Source organism: Bombina bombina, chromosome 5 (genome assembly GCF_027579735.1).
Source record: "Bombina bombina isolate aBomBom1 chromosome 5, aBomBom1.pri, whole genome shotgun sequence".
Classification (NCBI taxonomy): Eukaryota; Metazoa; Chordata; class Amphibia; order Anura; family Bombinatoridae; genus Bombina; species Bombina bombina.
This window is the reverse complement of record NC_069503.1, coordinates 814,360,026-814,380,155: the sequence shown is the minus strand read 5'-3', so window position 1 is coordinate 814,380,155 and position 20,130 is coordinate 814,360,026. Positions and strand designations below refer to the sequence as shown.

Sequence of the window (20,130 nt, the reverse complement as noted above, 5' to 3'; positions counted from 1 at the left end):
CAGTAGTAGCAACTGGTATCAGGCTGGTAAATGTATGCACAATAGAGTTATTTTCTAGGGCAGTGCTTTCCAAACTGTGTGTCGTGACACATTAGTGTGTCGGCAGCAATGTGTAGGTGTGTCCCTGCTTCAGCACACATTTTTTGGAATTTAATTTTTTTTTTAAATAGTTTTTTGGTTTCCGACTTTCCGCCTGCCTGCTACGCATATCACTTGGTTGACACGTAATTGATACCTAGTGGGTCACAGATCATGTTAACCTATTGGCACAGCTCAGTGGGAACTGAAACTATTCCCATTGGCGGCACATTGGCTCCTGACTGCATGTGTAGTCTCCTCAATCGGCTCGTGACTGCACGTGTAGTCGGTGAGTGGGACAGCAGTGTGTTTGCAGCACAGGCAGTAGTCAATCGGACTCACAGAGCTGAGGGCGGCAGCTTAAACGCTGAGCTGAAGTCAGACGTCAAAGTGTTTTTGTTTTGTTTTTGCAGCTAGCTCCCAGTAGTGCATTGCTGCTCCTACTCTTGATATATGGATAGGAAGTGGAAGCTTAAAAATGCTTGATGATGAAATGCGAGTGTCTTTAGTTAATATTCCACCAAATATCCAGAAACTGTGTTCATCCCATCAACCTCAAACATCCCATTAAAATAGAAAGTAGCTATTGATGTTATTAAACTTTTTTTTTAATCTTGCCTATACATACTGTTACTTGTAAATACATTTCGTTATTATATCATTTATGTATTTGTCCATATCTCTTAAAACAAGTTAGTTTAACCTCCTGTTTGCTTCTACAACTGAATTACTGTGTCGCGAAATGATGTAGGTCTAAAAAGTGTGTCACCAACATGAAAAGTTTGGAAAGCTCTGTTCTAGGGAATAGAATTTGACTGAAAAAATACTGTTAATACTGAAATAATGTATGAGCCTTAACTGCAGTAGAAGCGACTGGTAGCAGGCTTAGTGATAACTTTACACAACATCTGAAATGTTGTTTTTTAAAACGTTTACTGGCATGTTAATCGTTTTGTGAGGTACTTTGGTGATAAATCTCTTGGGGCATGATTTTTTCCACATGGCTAACGTATATTTCTGCATAGAAACCGTTATAGCTGGTCTCCCACTGTTGTAATATGAGTGGGAGGGGCTTTTTGTTAGCGCCTTGTTGCGCAGTTAAAATTCAATCATAGTCTTCCTGTTTCTTCCTCCTTGATCCAGGACGTCTCCAGAGAGCTCAGGGGTCTTCAAAATTTATATTTGAGGGAGGTAATCGGTCACAGCAGACCTGTGACAGTGTGTTTGACTGTGATAAAAACTGTTAAATTGATTATCTGTTTTTGGGTATTAAGGGGTTAATCATCCTTTTGCTAGTGGGTGCAATCCTCTGCTAATTTCATACATTTAATGTAAAGATTTGGTTGCTATAACTGAATTAGTTCATTGTTATTTCAACTGTAATTGTCTTTTTGTGTTTTTAAAAGCGCAGCAGCGTTTTTACATTGCTTGAAAATTTTCTGAAAGTAATTTCCAAGCTTGCTAGCCTCATTGCTAGTCTGTTTAAACATGTCTGATACAGATGAATCTGCTTGTTCATTATGTTTAAAAGCCAATGTGGAGCCCAATAGAAGTATGTGTACCAATTGTATTGATATTACTTTAAATAAAGGTCAGTCTTTACCGGTAAAGAAATTATCACCAGACATCGAGGGGAAAGTTATGCCGCCTAACTCTCCTCACGTGTCAGTACCTGCGCCTCCCGCTCAGGAGGTGCGTGATGTTGTGGCGCCAAGTACATCAAGGCCCTTACAAATCACTTTACAAGATATGGCTAATGTTATGAAAGAAGTATTATCTAATTTGCCTGTATTAAGAGGCAAGCGCGATAGCTCTGGGTTAAGGACAGAGCGCGCTGATGACACGAGAGCCATGTACGATACTGCGTCACAATTTGCAGAACATGAGGACGGAGAGCTTCATTCTGTGGGTGACGGATCTGATCCAGGGAGACCGGATTCAGAAATTTCAAATTTTAAATTTAAGCTTGAGAACCTCTGTGTATTGCTAGGGGAGGTGTTAGCGGCTCTGAATGATTGTGACACGATCGCAATCCCAGAGAAGTTATGTAGGCTGGATAAATACTATGCGGTGCCGCTGTGTACTGACGTTTTTCCTATACCTAAAAGGCTTACAGAGATTATTAGCAAGGAGTGGGATAGACCCGGTGTGCCCTTTTCTTCTGTTAAGTGTGATCAGTCCACGGGTCATCATTACTTCTGGGATATTAACTGCTCCCCTACAGGAAGTGCAAGAGGATTCACCCAGCAGAGCTGCATATAGCTCCTCCCCTCTACGTCACTCCCAGTCATTCTCTTGCACCCAGCAACTAGATAGGTCGTGTGAGAGGACTATGGTGATTATACTTAGTTTTATATCTTCAATCAAAAGTTTGTTATTTTAAAATAGCACCGGAGTGTGTTATTACCTCTCTGGCAGAGTTTGAGGAAGAATCTACCAGAGTTTTGCTATGATTTTAGCCGGAGTAGTTAAGATCATATTGCTGTTCTCGGCCATCTGAGGAGTGAGGTAAACTTCAGATCAGGGGACAGCGGGCAGATGAATCTGCATAGAGGTATGTAGCAGTTTTTATTTTCTGACAATGGAATTGATGAGAAAATCCTGCCATACCGATATAATGTCATGTATGTATACTTTACACTTCAGTATTCTGGGAGAATGGTACTTCACTAGAATTACACTGTAAGAAGGACATAAAGCTGTTTAATAACTAGAGATTATGTTTAACGTTTTTGCTGGAATGTAAAATCGTTTTCATTTGCTGAGGTACTGAGTGAATAAATGTTTGGGCACCATTTTTCCACTTGGCAGTTGCTTAAATCTGTTTTTTCTGTCAGTTTCTGTTCTCCCTCACTGCTGTGTGTGTGGGGGAGGGGCGCTTTTACTATGCATCAAATATTTCAGTCAGCAACTCATTGTATTCCCTGCATGATCTGGTTCATCTCTACAGAGCTCAGGGGTCTTCAAAACTTATTTTGAGGGAGGTAATTTCTCTCAGCAGAGCTGTGAGAATTATAGTTTGACTGAAATAAAAACTTTTATTCTGTAATTTGTTTCCTGCTTTCAGAAATTGTTATCTTTGCTAATGGGATTAAACCTTTGCTAAAGTTGTGTTGTTTACAAGGATTGAGGCTATAACTGTTTCAATTTATTAATTTTTAACTGTCATAGATCTTCTGTGCTTCTTAAAGGCACAGTACGTTTTAATATTATTCTATTTGAATTGTATTTCCAAGTTGCAAGTTTATTTGCTAGTGTGTTAAACATGTCTGATTCAGAAGATGATACCTGTGTCATTTGTTGCAATGCCAAAGTGGAGCCCAATAGAAATTTATGTACTAACTGTATTGATGCTACTTTAAATAAAAATCAATCTGTACAAATTGAACAAATTTCACCAAACAACGAGGGGAGAGTTATGCCGACTAACTCGCCTCACGTGTCAGTACCTACATCTCCCGCTCAGAGGGAGGTGCGTGATATTGTAGCGCCGAGTACAGCTGGGCGGCCATTACAAATCACATTACAGGATATGGCTACTGTTATGACTGAAGTTTTGGCTAAATTACCAGAACTAAAAGGTAAGCGTGATCACTCTGGGGTGAGAACAGAGTGCGCTGATAATATTAGGGCCATGTCAGACACTGCGTCACAGGTGGCAGAACATGAGGACGGAGAACTTCATTCTGTGGGTGACGGTTCTGATCCAAACAGACTGGATTCAGATATTTCAAATTTTAAATTTAAACTGGAAAACCTCCGTGTATTACTAGGGGAGGTGTTAGCGGCTCTGAATGATTGTAACACAGTTGCAATACCAGAGAAAATGTGTAGGTTGGATAAATATTTTGCGGTACCGACGAGTACTGAGGTTTTTCCTATACCTAAGAGACTTACTGAAATTGTTACTAAGGAGTGGGATAGACCCGGTGTGCCGTTCTCACCCCCTCCGATATTTAGAAAAATGTTTCCAATAGACGCCACCACAAGGGACTTATGGCAAACGGTCCCTAAGGTGGAGGGAGCAGTTTCTACTTTAGCTAAGCGTACCACTATCCCGGTGGAGGATAGCTGTGCTTTTTCAGATCCAATGGATAAAAAGTTAGAGGGTTACCTTAAGAAAATGTTTGTTCAACAAGGTTTTATATTGCAACCCCTTGCATGCATTGCGCCGATCACGGCTGCAGCGGCATTCTGGATTGAGTCTCTGGAAGAGAACATTGGTTCAGCTACTCTGGACGACATTACGGACAGGCTTAGAGTCCTTAAACTAGCTAATTCATTCATTTCGGAGGCCGTAGTACATCTTACTAAACTTACGGCGAAGAATTCAGGATTCGCCATTCAGGCACGCAGGGCGCTGTGGCTAAAATCCTGGTCAGCTGATGTTACTTCTTAGTCTAAATTGCTTAATATACCTTTCAAAGGGCAGACCTTATTCGGGCCCGGGTTGAAAGAGATTATCGCTGACATTACAGGAGGTAAAGGCCATGCCCTGCCTCAGGACAAAGCCAAAGCCAAGACTAGACAGTCTAGTTTTCGTTCCTTTCGTAATTTCAAAGCAGGAGCAGCATCAACTTCCTCTGCACCAAAACAGGAAGGAGCTGTTGCTCGCTACAGACAAGGCTGGAAACCTAACCAGTCCTGGAACAAGGGCAAGCAGACTAGGAAACCTGCTGCTGCCCCCAAAACAGCATGAATTGAGGGCCCCCGATCCGGGATCGGATCTAGTGGGGGGCAGACTTTCTCTCTTCGCCCAGGCTTGGGCAAGAGATGTTCAGGATCCCTGGGCGCTAGAGATAATATCTCAGGGATACCTTCTGGACTTCAAATACTCTCCTCCAAGAGAGAGATTTCATCTGTCAAGATTGTCAACAATCCAGACAAAGAAAGAGGCTTTTCTACGCTGCGTACAAGAGCTCTTGTTAATGGGAGTAATCCATCCAGTTCCACGATCGGAACAGGGACAGGGGTTTTACTCAAATCTGTTTGTGGTTCCCAAAAAAGAGGGAACTTTCAGACCAATCCTGGACTTAAAGATCCTAAACAAATTCCTAAGAGTTCCATCGTTCAAGATGGAGACTATTCGGACAATTTTACCTATGATCCAAGAGGGTCAGTACATGACCACTGTAGATTTAAAAGATGCTTACCTGCACATACCGATTCACAAAGATCATTACCGGTACCTAAGGTTTGCCTTCCTAGACAGGCATTACCAGTTTGTGGCTCTTCCATTCGGATTGGCTACAGCGCCAAGAATCTTCACAAAGGTTCTGGGTGCTCTTCTGGCGGTACTAAGACCGCGGGGAATCTCGGTAGCTCCATACCTAGACGACATTCTGATACAAGCTTCAAGCTTTCAAACTGCCAAATCTCATACAGAGTTAGTGCTGGCATTTCTAAGGTCACATGGATGGAAGGTGAACGAAAAGAAAAGTTCACTCGTTCCACTCACAAGAGTTCCCTTCCTGGGGACTCTTATAGATTCTGTAGAAATGAAGATTTACCTGACAGAGGACAGGCTATCAAGACTTCAAAGTGCTTGCCGCACTCTTCATTCCATTCAACACCCGTCAGTGGCTCAATGTATGGAGGTAATCGGCTTAATGGTAGCGGCAATGGACATAGTACCCTTTGCACGCTTACACCTCAGACCACTGCAACTGTGCATGCTAGGTCAGTGGAATGGGGATTACTCAGACTTATCCCCTTCTCTGAATCTGGATCAAGAGACCAGAAATTCTCTTCTATGGTGGCTTTCTCGGCCACACCTGTCCAGGGGGATGCCATTCAGCAGACCAGACTGGACAATTGTAACAACAGACACCAGCCTTCTAGGTTGGGGTGCCGTCTGGAATTCCCTGAAGGCTCAGGGACTATGGAGTCAGGAGGAGAGTCTCCTGCCAATAAACATTCTGGAATTGAGAGCAGTTCTCAATGCCCTCCTGGCTTGGCCCCAGTTGACAACTCGGGGGTTCATCAGGTTTCAGTCGGACAACATCACGACTGTAGCTTACATCAACCATCAGGGAGGGACAAGAAGCTCCCTAGCTATGATGGAAGTATCAAAGATAATTCGCTGGGCAGAGTCTCACTCTTGCCACCTGTCAGCAATCCACATCCCGGGAGTGGAGAACTGGGAGGCGGATTTCTTAAGTCGTCAGACTTTTCATCTGGGGGAGTGGGAACTTCATCCGGAGGTCTTTGCCCAAATACTTCGACGTTGGGGCAAACCAGAGATAGATCTCATGGCGTCTCGACAGAACGCCAAGCTTCCTCGTTACGGGTCCAGATCCAGGGATCCAGGAGCAGTCCTGATAGATGCTCTGACAGCACCTTGGGACTTCAGGATGGCTTACGTGTTTCCACCCTTCCCGTTGCTTCCTCGATTGATAGCCAGAATCAAACAAGAGAGAGCATCAGTGATTCTAATAGCACCTGCGTGGCCACGCAGGACTTGGTATGCAGACCTGGTGGACATGTCATCCTGTCCGCCTTGGTCTCTACCTCTGAAACAGGACCTTCTGATACAGGGTCCCTTCAAACATCAAAATCTAACTTCTCTGAAGCTGACTGCTTGGAAATTGAACGCTTAATTTTATCAAGACGTGGGTTTTCTGAGTCAGTTATTAGTACCTTAATACAGACTAGGAAACCTGTTACCAGAAAGATTTACCATAAGATATGGCGTAAATACCTACATTGGTGTGAATCCAAAGGTTACTCTTGGAGTAAGGTTAGGATTCCTAGGATATTGTCTTTTCTACAAGAAGGTTTAGAAAAGGGTTTTTCTGCTAGTTCATTAAAGGGACAGATCTCAGCTCTGTCCATTCTGTTACACAAACGTCTGTCAGAAGTTCCTGACGTCCAGGCTTTTTGTCAGGCTTTGGCCAGGATTAAGCCTGTGTTTAAAACTGTTGCTCCACCATGGAGTTTAAACCTTGTTCTTAATGTTTTACAGGGCGTTCCGTTTGAACCCCTTCATTCCATTGATATAAAGTTGTTATCTTGGAAAGTTCTATTTTTAATGGCTATTTCCTCGGCTCGAAGAGTCTCTGAATTATCAGCCTTACATTGTGATTCTCCTTATTTGATTTTTCATTCGGATAAGGTAGTCCTGCGTACTAAACCTGGGTTCTTACCTAAGGTAGTTACTAACAGGAATATCAATCAAGAGATTGTTGTTCCTTCTTTATGCCCAAATCCTTCTTCAAAGAAGGAACGTCTACTGCACAACCTGGATGTAGTCCGGGCTCTAAAATTTTACTTGCAGGCAACTAAGGAATTCCGACAAACGTCTTCTCTGTTTGTCATTTACTCTGGGCAGAGGAGAGGTCAAAAAGCTTCCGCTACCTCTCTTTCTTTTTGGCTTCGTAGCATAATTCGTTTAGCTTATGAGACTGCTGGACAGCAGCCCCCTGAAAGAATTACAGCTCATTCTACTAGAGCTGTGGCTTCCACTTGGGCCTTCAAGAATGAGGCCTCTGTTGAACAGATTTGCAAGGCTGCAACTTGGTCTTCGCTTCATACTTTTTCCAAATTTTACAAATTTGACACCTTTGCTTCATCGGAGGCTATTTTTGGGAGAAAGGTTCTTCAGGCAGTGGTTCCTTCTGTATAAAGAGTCTGCCTATCCCTCCCGTCATCCGTGTACTTTTGCTTTGGTATTGGTATCCCAGAAGTAATGATGACCCGTGGACTGATCACACTTAACAGAAGAAAACATAATTTATGCTTACCTGATAAATTCCTTTCTTCTGTAGTGTGATCAGTCCACGGCCCGCCCTGTTTTTAAGGCAGGTAAATATTTTTTAATTTATACTCCAGTCACCACTTCACCCTTGGCTTTTTCTTTCTCGTTGGTCCTTGGTCTAATGACTGGGAGTGACGTAGAGGGGAGGAGCTATATGCAGCTCTGCTGGGTGAATCCTCTTGCACTTCCTGTAGGGGAGCAGTTAATATCCCAGAAGTAATGATGACCCGTGGACTGATCACACTACAGAAGAAAGGAATTTATCAGGTAAGCATAAATTATGTTTTCCCCTCCTCCGATATTTAGAAAAATGTTCCCAATAGACGCTACCACACGAGACTTATGGCAGACGGTCCCTAAGGTGGAGGGAGCAGTTTCTACTTTAGCTAAGCGCACCACTATCCCGGTGGAGGATAGTTGTGCTTTCTCAGATCCAATGGATAAAAAATTAGAAGGTTACCTTAAGAAAATGTTTGTTCAACAAGGTTTTATATTACAGCCCCTTGCATGCATTGCGCCCGTCACTGCTGCGGCGGCGGCTTTCTGGTTTGAGTCTCTAGAAGAGGCTATTCGCACAGCACAATTGGATGAGATCATGAACAAGCTTAAAGCACTTAAGCTAGCTAATGCATTTGTTTCGGACGCTGTTGTGCACTTAACCAAACTAACGGCTAAGAACTCCGGATTTGCCATCCAGGCGCGCAGAGCGCTATGGCTTAAATCCTGGTCAGCAGATGTGACTTCTAAATCTAAATTGCTTAATATTCCTTTCAAAGGGCAAACCTTATTCGGGCCCGGCTTGAAAGAAATTATTGCTGACATTACTGGAGGTAAGGGTCACTCCCTTCCTCAGGATAGGGCCAAATCAAAGGCCAAACAGTCTAATTTTCGTGCCTTTTGTAATTTCAAGGCAGGAGCAGCAGCAACTTCCTCCGCTCCAAAACAGGAAGGAAGTGCTGCTCGTTACAGACAGGGTTGGAAAAGCAACCAATCCTTGAACAAGGGCAAGCAGGCCAGAAAGCCTACTTCTGCCCCTAAGACAGCATGAAGGAAGGGCCCCCTATCCGGAAACGGATCTAGTGGGGGGCAGACTCTCTCTTCGCCCAGGCTTGGGCAAGAGATGTCCAGGATCCCTGGACGTTGGAGATCATATCTCAGGGATACCTTCTGGACTTCAAAGCTTCTCCTCCACAAGGGAGATTTCATCTGTCAAGGTTATCAACAAACCTAATAAAGAAAGAGGCATTTCTACAATGTGTACAAGACCACTTAGTTATGGGAGTGATCCACCCAGTTCCGCGAACGGAACAAGGGCAAGGGTTTTACTCAAATCTGTTTGTGGTTCCCAAAAAAGAGGGAACCTTCAGACCAATCTTGGACCTAAAGATCTTAAACAAGTTCCTAAGGGTTCCATCGTTCAAAATGGAAACTATTCGAACCATCCTACCCATGATCCAAGAGGGTCAGTATATGACCACAGTGGACTTAAAGGATGCCTACCTTCACATACCGATTCACAAAGATCATTATCGGTACCTAAGGTTTGCCTTTCTAGACAGGCATTACCAGTTTGTAGCTCTTCCCTTCGGGTTAGCTACGGCCCCGAGAATTTTTACAAAGGTTCTGGGCTCACTTCTGGCGGTACTAAGACCGCGAGGCATAGCGGTGGCTCCGTACCTAGACGACATTCTGATACAAGCGTCAAGTTTTCAAAATGCAAAGTCTCATACAGAGATAGTTCTTGCATTTCTGAGGTCGCATGGGTGGAAAGTGAACGTGGAAAAGAGTTCTCTGTTACCACTCACAAGGGTTCCTTTTCTAGGGACTCTGATAGATTCTGTAGAGATGAAGATTTACCTGACGGAGTCCAGGTTATCAAAGATTCTAAATGCTTGCCGTGTCCTTCATTCCATTCCAAGGCCATCAGTAGCTCAGTGCATGGAAGTAATCGGCTTAATGGTCGCGGCAAAGGACATAGTGCCATTTGCGCGCCTGCATCTCAGACCGCTGCAATTATGCATGCTAAGTCAGTGGAATGGGGATTATTCAGATCTGTCCCCTCTACTGAATCTGGACCAGGAGGCCACAGATTCTCTGCTCTGGTGGTTGTCGCGGGTTCATCTGTCCAAAGGAATGACTTTTCGCAGGCCAGATTGGACGATTGTAACAACAGATGCCAGCCTACTAGGCTGGGGCGCAGTCTGGAACTCCCTGAAGGCTCAGGGATCGTGGACTCAGGAGGAGAAACGCCTCCCAATAAATATTCTGGAATTAAGAGCAATATTCAATGCTCTTCTAGCTTGGCCTCAGTTAGCAACACTGAGGTTCATCAGATTTCAGTCGGACAACATCACGACTGTGGCTTACTTCAACCATCAAGGGGGAACCAGGAGTTCCCTAGCGATGTTAGAAGTCTCCAAGATAATTCGCTGGGCAGAGTCTCACTCTTGCCACCTGTCAGCGATCCACATCCCAGGCGTGGAGAACTGGGAGGTGGACTTTCTAAGTCGCCAGACTTTTCATCCGGGGGAGTGGGAACTTCATCCGGAGGTCTTTGCTCAACTGATTCATCGTTGGGGCAAACCAGAACTGGATGTCATGGCGTCTCGCCAGAACGCCAAGCTTCCTTGTTACGGATCCAGATCCAGGGACCCGAGAGCGGTGCTGATAGATGCTCTAGCAGCCCCTTGGGGTTTCAAGATGGCTTATGTGTTTCCTCCGTTTCCGTTGCTGCCTCGATTGATTGCCAGGATCAAACAGGAGAGAGCATCAGTGATTTTGATAGCGCCTGCGTGGCCACGCAGGACCTGGTATGCAGACCTAGTGGACATGTCGTCCTGTCCACCATGGTCTCTGCCTCTGAGGCAGGACCTTCTAATTCAGGGTCCTTTCAACCATCCAAGCCTAATTTCTCTGAGGCTGACTGCATGGAGATTGAACGCTTGATTCTATCAAAGCGTGGTTTCTCGGAGTCGGTTATTGATACATTAATACAGGCTCGGAAACCTGTTACCAGAAAAATTTACCATAAGATATGGCGTAAATATTTATATTGGTGTGAATCCAAGAGTTACTCATGGAGTAAGGTCAGGATTCCTAGGATATTGTCTTTTCTACAAGAGGGTTTAGAAAAGGGTTTATCTGCTAGTTCGTTAAAGGGACAGATTTCTGCTCTGTCTATTCTTTTACACAAACATCTGGCAGAAGTTCCAGACGTTCAGGCTTTTTGTCAGGCTTTAGCTAGGATTAAGCCTGTGTTTAAGACTGTTGCTCCGCCGTGGAGCTTAAACTTAGTTCTTAAAGTTCTTCAAGGTGTTCCGTTTGAACCCCTTCATTCCATTGATATTAAGCTGTTATCTTGGAAAGTTCTGTTTTTGATGGCTATTTCCTCGGCTCGATGAGTCTCTGAGTTATCTTCCTTACATTGTGATTCTCCTTATCTGATTTTTCATTCAGACAAGGTAGTTCTGCGTACTAAACCTGGGTTTTTACCTAAGGTAGTTTCTAACAGGAATATCAATCAAGAGATTGTTGTTCCATCATTATGTCCTAATCCTTCTTCAAAGAAGGAACGTCTTTTGCATAATCTGGATGTAGTCCGTGCCCTGAAGTTCTAGTTACAGGCAACTAAAGATTTTCGGCAAACTTCTTCTCTGTTTGTCGTTTATTCTGGACAGCGGAGAGGTCAAAAGGCTTCGGCCACCTCTCTCTCTTTTTGGCTTCGTAGCATAATTCGTTTAGCCTATGAGACTGCTGGACAGCAGCCCCCTGAAAGAATTACAGCTCATTCCACTAGAGCTGTGGCTTCCACCTGGGCCTTTAAGAATGAGGCCTCTGTTGAACAGATTTGCAAGTCTGCAACTTGGTCTTCACTTCATACCTTTTCAAAATTTTACAAATTTGACACTTTTGCTTCTTCGGAGGCTGTTTTTGGGAGAAAGGTTCTACAGGCAGTGGTTCCTTCTGTTTAATGTTCCTGCCTTGTCCCTCCCATCATCCGTGTACTTTAGCTTTGGTATTGGTATCCCATAAGTAATGGATGACCCGTGGACTGAACACACTTAACAAGAGAAAACATAATTTATGCTTGCCTGATAAATTTATTTCTCTTGTAGTGTGTTCAGTCCACGGCCCACCCTGTCTTTTTGAGGCAGTTCTAAATTTTAATTAAAACTCCAGTCACCACTGCACCCTATAGTTTCTCCTTTCTCGTCTTGTTTCGGTCGAATGACTGGATATGACATGTGAGGGGAGGAGCTATATAGCAGCTCTGCTTGGGTGATCCTCTTGCAACTTCCTGTTGGGAAGGAGAATATATCCCATAAGTAATGGATGACCCGTGGACTGAACACACTACAAGAGAAATAAATTTATCAGGTAAGCATAAATTGTTTTTTGATGGATATTTCCTCGGCTCGGAGAGTCTCTGAGCTATCTGCCTTACAATGCGATTCTCCTTATCTGATTTTTCATGCAGATAAGGTAGTTCTGCGTACCAAACCTGGGTTTTTACCTAAGGTGGTTTCTAACAAGAATATCAATCAAGAGATTGTTGTTCCATCATTGTGTCCTAATCCTTCTTCAAAGAAGGAACGTCTTTTACATAATCTGGACGTAGTCCGTGCCTTGAAGTTTTGCTTACAAGCTACTAAGGATTTTCGTCATCTTCCCTGTTTGTCGTTTACTCTGGACAGAGGAGAGGTCAAAAAGCTTTGGCAACCTCTCTTTCCTTTTGGCTTTGGAGCGTAATACGCCTAGCCTATGAGACTGCTGGACAGCAGCCCCCTGAAAGGATTACAGCTCATTCTACTAGAGCTGTGGCTTCCACCTGGGCCTTTAAAAATGAGGCCTCTGTTGAACAGATTTGCAAGGCCGCTACTTGGTCTTCGCTTCACACCTTTTCCAAATTTTACAAATTTGATACTTTTGCTTCTTCGGAGGCTGTTTTTGAGAGAAAGGTTCTTCAGGCAGTGGTTCCTTCCGCTTAATCCTGCCTTGTCCCTCCCATCATCCGTGTACTTTAGTTTTGGTATTGGTATCCCACAAGTAATGGATGATCCGTGGACTGGATACACTTAACAAGAGAAAACATAATTTATGCTTACCTGATAAATTTATTTCTCTTGTAGTGTATCCAGTCCACGGCCCGTCCTGTCCTTTTAAGGCAGGTCTAAATTTTAATTAAACTACAGTCACCACTGCACCCTATGGTTTCTCCTTTCTCTGTTTTCGGTTGAATGACTGGATATGACAGCTGGGGTTGGAGCTATATAGCAGCTCTGCTGTGGGTGATCCTCTTGCAACTTCCTGTTGGGAAGGAGAATATCCCACAAGTAATGGATGATCCGTGGACTGGATACACTACAAGAGAAATAAATTTATCAGGTAAGCATAAATTATGTTTTTTTTTAATTTAATAGTTTTCTATAGCATACAACGGTAAACAGCAGCACTGGAGTAATTATTTCAAAAAAAGCTTATTTAGTATTAATTTGTCTCACCAGCTTGCAATTTATGCAGAAAATAAGTAGGGGTTATATAGCTAGCTATAAAAATTTTAGATACATTTTAAAATGACACAAACATGTGATATCAGAGGGGTGGTTTAAAGGAACATTGTACTGTGATATGTTTTCCTCCTTTTTAAAGAGAACCTAAAGACATTTCATGCACCTCCCTCTCATCACTGATGCTGCCACTTTGAAACCTAGGTTACACTGCAGGAATCTGACGGAGAATTACTGCACATGTGCAAACAGCACTGGAATGCAGTGAAAAATAGATTTCAACATGGCAGCACCCATGACTAGAGGGAGGCAGGGCTGTTGAGTGTTGAAATTTGTAGGTCATAAAAATTGCCTATCATCTGTTGCATCACTCATTACAGAGTTCCAAACTGCCTCTGGTAGCAACATCGGCACAAGAACTTTGTCGCTAGCTTCATGAAATGGGTTTGCATGACTTCACAGCTGTACACAAGCCTCACATAAACATGTGCAATCCCAAGCATTAGCTGGAGTGGTGTAAAGCACACTGCCACTAGACTCTGAAGCAGTGGAAACATGTTCTTTGGAGTTCTGAATCATGCTTTACTATCTGGCACATAAAAATGAAAAAATAGCGGTTGTACCCTAAAGCGGATGAATTTAAAAAACAGCTTTATCCATGTACACTTACAAAAGCAGAACGATACAGTCACTATCTTGCATTTTGATGGAAGAACCTGGGTTTGGCGGATTCCAGGAGAACTCTTGCTACCATAATGCACCGCTCCTACTGTAAAGTTTGGAGGAGGGATAATGGTCAAGAGCTGTTTTTGGGGGTTTTGGCTAGGCCCCTTAGTTCCTGAAAAGGGCCATCTTAATGCTACAGGGAACAAGACATTTTAGACAATTGGGTGCTTCCAACTTTGTGGCAACGGTTTGAGCAATGCTCTTTCCTGTTCCAGCATGACTGTGCCCTTGGGCATAAAGTGAGGTTTATGAAGACAGTATTTGGTGTGGAGGTACAAAGCCCAGACCTCAACCCTACTGAATACATTTGGGATGAATTAGAACACCAATCACGAGCCAGAATCAATATCTAACCTCAAAATTCTTTTTTGGCTGAATAGGTACTAATTCCCACAGACTCACTCCAAAATATATGGAAACCCTTCCCATAATTGACTGCTTTTATAGCTGCAAATAGGGGGTCTAACTCCATATTAATGGCCATGTGTTTGGAATGGCATGTCCAACAAACTCATATAGGTTTAAGGGTCCACATACTTTTGGCCATATAGTGTGACACACACACACACACTGTCAAACAAACTTTACTACATCTAGTAGACAAACTATTGCTTTTAGTTATATTATATCAAACTCCATTTATTATGTTCTTTTTCTTTTTTATAGGTGTGGATTTTAAAATCAAAACTGTAGAACTAAGAGGGAAGAAAATTAGGTTGCAGATTTGGTAAGTAATGTTTTCTTATAAATGAAGTTGTATGCTTTTATATGTAACTATGTGTTAGCTTTTTAAAATGTCACTATGGGTGAATCTAGGTTTATTAACAAAATGTCATTAAATATTACTTATGCAAGACTATAAAATTGTGGTAAAAATTTTTTTTTATTGTTACCCCTTAGTTCATGCAGTTAGGGTCCCTCTCTTTAAAGGGACAATTAAGTCAAAATTAAGTGTTCATGATTCAGATCGAGCATGCAATTTTAAACACTTTCCATTTTACTTATATTATCAAATGTGTTTTGTTATCTTGGTATTCTTTATTGAAGATCATGCCTAGGTAGGCTCAGGACCAGCATTGCACTACTGGGGACTAGCTGCTGATTGGTGGCTACACACATGCCTTTAGTCATTGGCTCACCAGATATGTTCAGATAAATCCCAGTGGTGCATTGCTGCTCCTGAGCCTTTTCTTCAACAAAGGATACCAAGAAAATGAAGGAAATAAACTGGAAAGGTTTTTAAAATCGTATGCCCTCTCTGAATCATGAAAGTTTAATTTTGACTTTTGACTTTTTAAAGGGAACGTTTACCCGAACATTTTCTCCCCTTTAATTTGTAGCCAATTATCCATTTTACCTGCTGGAGTGTATTAAATTGTTTACAAATAGCTCCTTTACCCTTATTTCAGCATATGAAACAGCTGATTAGCCCAGGGGTTGACAAATCTGTTTAAATTCTTGGAGCCAGACAATGGTATTTGTATATAGATGCATGGAGAATAACCCAATAAGTTAGGAGCCAGGGGTAAAATTCTAGAAACCAGTGGCTCCCTGGCTCTTGGGTTTGTTGAGCCCTGGATTAGCCTGTGGTCTCCCCACCTATACTGGAAGTTTCTATACTTAAAGGGACATGCAACCCAAATTTATTCTTTCATGATTTAGTAAGAGCGTGCAATTTTAAAATGTACTTCTATTATCTCATTTGCTTTATTCTCTTGATATCCTTTGTTGAAAAGCATATTAGTGGCTGCACATAGATGCCTTTTGTGATTGGCTCACCCATGTGCATTTCTATTTCTTCAACAAAGGATATCCGAAAAATGGAATTAAATAATAGAAGCAAAGGGGAATGTTGTTTAATATTGTATTCTCTATCTGAATAATGAAAGAAAAATGTTGGGTTTTTATGTCCCTTTAAGTTCAGGCTGTTGACAGGCAATGTAAACACAGCCAGCAGAAGAAATCACACTCCCGGTGGGGTGTAGAAGAGATAACTAATAAAATAATTTTCCATTGTTCTCTTTAAGTATTGGCCTTTGGTTTACAAATAGACAGAAGATAAGGAAGCATGTGTGTGTACACAAAGTGATAACAAAATGAGATCTCATTTTACCTGCAAGCTCAATAGTCTGTGGTTTCAAAGCACAAAACCAGCAATTTCATATACACAAATAAACCTGAAAATGCAATTTCTCATACATTAGCTGGTATACATTAAGGGGAAATGGTTTTTACAGTATACAACAATAGTGCAGCCCTTTGACACTTGTACATATAAATGTTTTATATCTGTATTTTTAATGCAATAGTTAAATATCACGTTTGAATAATGAGGTTTTTTTTAGGGGAATGAAATGTTTGCCCATCCCATTGATGATTATGACCTATTATTTCTGATTTTAAAGAGGCATAAAACTTATTTATTTTGCCCCATTTTTTTATTATTTAACGCTAAGCTATTGTACATTCTACACAGAGAGTATTTGATAACTGTAGTAGCTCATTGTCATCCGTATTTTTTATTTTTTTTAATCCCTTAACCTTTTAACCCCTTAATGACACGGTTTTACTCTGTATGTCGTATGTCCTTCAGGGGTTTTCAGCCCTATAATAGTGGGAGACGCACAATCGCTACATTCCAGGAGATATTTGGAAATAGCACAGCCTTGGGTGCTACCAGCGATGTGAAAACGACACCCAACATACAGGGAATGTTGGGTGTCATTAAAGGGTTAACTGTTTCTACATTTAGTTGGTATGCAGACTTTTTCAGTGTAGTGTTTTTATATATATATATATATATAAGCTAGGAAAGGGAGGGCACTCTCAGGATTTATATACATCAAAGTTTATAACAACAACGTTAGAAAGTCATAAGGATAGGTCGACGTTTCGGCTTACATAGAAGCCTTCATCAAGACAGATGGACAACTCACAACGGCGACTAGCAGCCGCACACAACACCACCGACAAAACTGTTTTGCCGGTGGTGTTGTGTGCGGCTGCTAGTCGCCGTTGTGAGTTGTCCATCTGTCTTGATGAAGGCTTCTATGTAAGCCGAAACGTCGACCTATCCTTATGACTTTCTAACATTGTTGTTATAAACAATAAACTAACTTTGATGTATATAAATCCTGAGAGTGCCCTCCCTTTCCATTGAGGATTGGAGTGCTGGAACACGTTGGAGATATATATATATATATATATGTATAACACATTTTTCATGTCCCTTTAATATTAAAAAAAATATTTAAATTACCCCAAAATACTGTCTAAAATTATAGTTGTTTGAAAAGACTCAAACGTCAAGTATAAATAGTTAGAAAATAGCACCAGCAAGTGTCTAATATTTGCATCAAACAGTAAATAGTCACGCGCTTGGATCGCTAACAAGCAGTTTCTATTAATTGTGTCAGTACTCCTTCACAAGACAGAATTTATTAGTGATTTGCAACAACAACAAAAAACAGGCTTAAAGGGACAAGAAACCCAACATTTGTCTTTCATGATTCAGAAAGCGAATACAATTTCAAACAACTTAAAAATGTACTTCTATTATCTAATTTGCTTCATTCTCGTCTCCTTTGTTGAAGAAACAACAATTCACATAGGAGAGCATATAAGGCATATATATGCAGCCCCCAATCAGCAGCTCCTGAGCCTACCTATGTATGCTGTTCAACAAAGGATACCAAGTGAATGAAACCAATTATGTAATAGAAGTAAAGTAGTTTTAAAATTACTTGCTCTACCTGTATCAGGAAAGAAAAAAATTGGGTTTCATGTCCCTTTAAAAAATAAAAATAAAAAAAGGTTTTCCACTAATGAAACTAGCTGTATTTGTACAAAGCCATAATTTCTATTATGATTACAATAACAATTGGTGAGCTTTCTCTTTGATAAAAATGTTTCAGACTAGGGAAAAAAAGTGTTGATTATCTTTCACAAGTGCCTTATACATGTCACATGACAAATGTCATTCAATAGCCCTGTTCTTTGCAAAGTGGAACATTCCATTCCAGTCAGACCTCTTCATTTCACATCAGGCTTGTAGTAAACACTAGAAATGTGTAAACCCTGTTATCTTGGGGGGGGGGGGGGGGGAGTTTGTTTTTACATTTTTTTAGTGAATCATAGGACCATAATAAATATCTAATTCCTGTGCCACTGGCCGGTATGGGACTGCAGCTATGCAATCACTCACAGGTTGTTAAGATAGATATTTTTTTATTGTATAGATTTCAGTATGTTTAAGTGTTGTCTAGGTTTCTTGATGAGGAGGTGAGGAAAACACAAAGTATGGTATAGTATGCATTTAACTCAGTTTTATTCTCTCCTTATATTTGTGTATAGTAATGCATTTAGTAATATATCCTTAGTCCCTATTGTATTCTATATAAAATGGGTCCCCTAATTGCCAGAGGGGGCATAGCAAGGCATTTCTCAAAGCACTAAGCAAATGCAGTAGAAGTCATTTTTATCTTCAGGACTTGCATATCTGGCAAATGGTATATTTGTGAGGCTTATCATGAAATACAAGACAAAGACCCATATTACAAGTTAGTTGCAAAAATTAAATCATGTGGGATAGCGTAGATGCATAAAGTGATTTTTAGCACATTCATTTCCTTCAGCTAAAAGATGTGTTAGGGTTTGTGCTATTTAACCCCTTAGATTGAAAATAGCCAACGTACATGGTGTCTCCTGTCATTATTTAGTTGGTATGCAGACTTTTTGCAGTGTAGTGTTTTATTGCAGAGATATACTATGCATACACAAAACACACATATTTAATGATGACTAATCACCTAAAAATACTGTCTACAATTACAGTTAAGACCTAAACACGTCAAGTATTAATAGCTTCAGAAATAGCACCAGCAAGTGTCTAATATATTATGCATCTCAACAGTAACTTAGTCACGCGCTTGGATAAATATTGTTTGTTTGCCCCATTTAAAGGGACATAAGTCAAAACTAAGCTGTCATTGTTCCATTAGAGCAAGCAATTGTAAGACACATTTTTTTAATTCACTTCTATTTTCTAATTTAATTTGTTCTTTTGAAATCCTTTGTTGAATATATGTACATATCCTCAGCAGCAGCTATGCACTAGATGGAGCTAGTTGGTGGCTACACACTTGTCTCTTGTCATTGACTTATTACCAGATGTGCTCAGCTAGTTCCCAGTAGTATATTAGTTCTCTGGAGCTGACTTTAACTCTTTGTATAATCACTTTGCATATAACTAACATATTAGAGCATTTTCTTTTTGCACTTTTATATCCCATTAAGACACTTTTCAGCCCTGTAGGTTTTACTCTCATGGTATTGTTTTGTTAAAAAGCATACGTAGGTAGGCAGGCGTTTGTTTGCATGCAACACAGAACATTCTTTTCACACTTTATTTGCCTTTTAAAATAAAAGTAATACAAATATATTTCAGCATTACAATGCATTTTGCAAAGGGCATTTTGTGTTTTAGCTGATCTGTGTTTTCAAGCCAAACCTTTAAAGTACTCATAGACCACAGTGCGACACTTGTTTATAATATACCATAAAAGGTGTGTATGCACGTGCAGAGAGAGGGGGGAGTCTGAAAGGGACAGTTTATCTAAAAATGTTCTCCCCTTTAAATTGTTCCCAATTATCCATTTTACCTGCTAGTGTGTATTACATTGTTTCATGTAGCTCCTTTACCCCTATTTCTGCATTTGAAATAGCTGATTTAGCCTGTGGTATTCCTACCTATACTGAAAGTTTCTATACTGGAGTCTATGCTATTGATAAGCCTATGTAAACACAGCCAGTAGAATAAATTACACTCCTAGTGGGGTGCAGGATAGTTGGAGACAACAATAGAAAATTATCATTTCTCCAACATAGGTGTGTCCGGTCCACGGCGTCATCCTTACTTGTGGGATATTCTCCTCCCCAACAGGAAATGGCAAAGAGCCCAGCAAAGCTGGTCATATGATCCCTCCTAGGCTCCGCCTACCCCAGTCATTCTCTTTGCCGTTGCACAGGCAACATCTCCACGGAGATGGCTAAGAGTTTTTTGGG

At 41.3% G+C, this 20,130-nt stretch overlaps 1 protein-coding gene across 1 annotated transcript in view; it reads left to right on the top strand.

The window, feature by feature from the left end:
- Nucleotides 1–20,130, top strand: part of RAB12 (RAB12, member RAS oncogene family) — a 197,321-nt gene that overhangs the window by 55,929 nt on the left and 121,262 nt on the right. Inside the window, exon 2 of the mRNA XM_053714928.1 lies at nucleotides 14,734–14,794. Within this exon, the coding sequence (XP_053570903.1) occupies nucleotides 14,734–14,794 (61 nt within the window). The remainder of the gene's footprint in view (nucleotides 1–14,733; nucleotides 14,795–20,130) is intronic.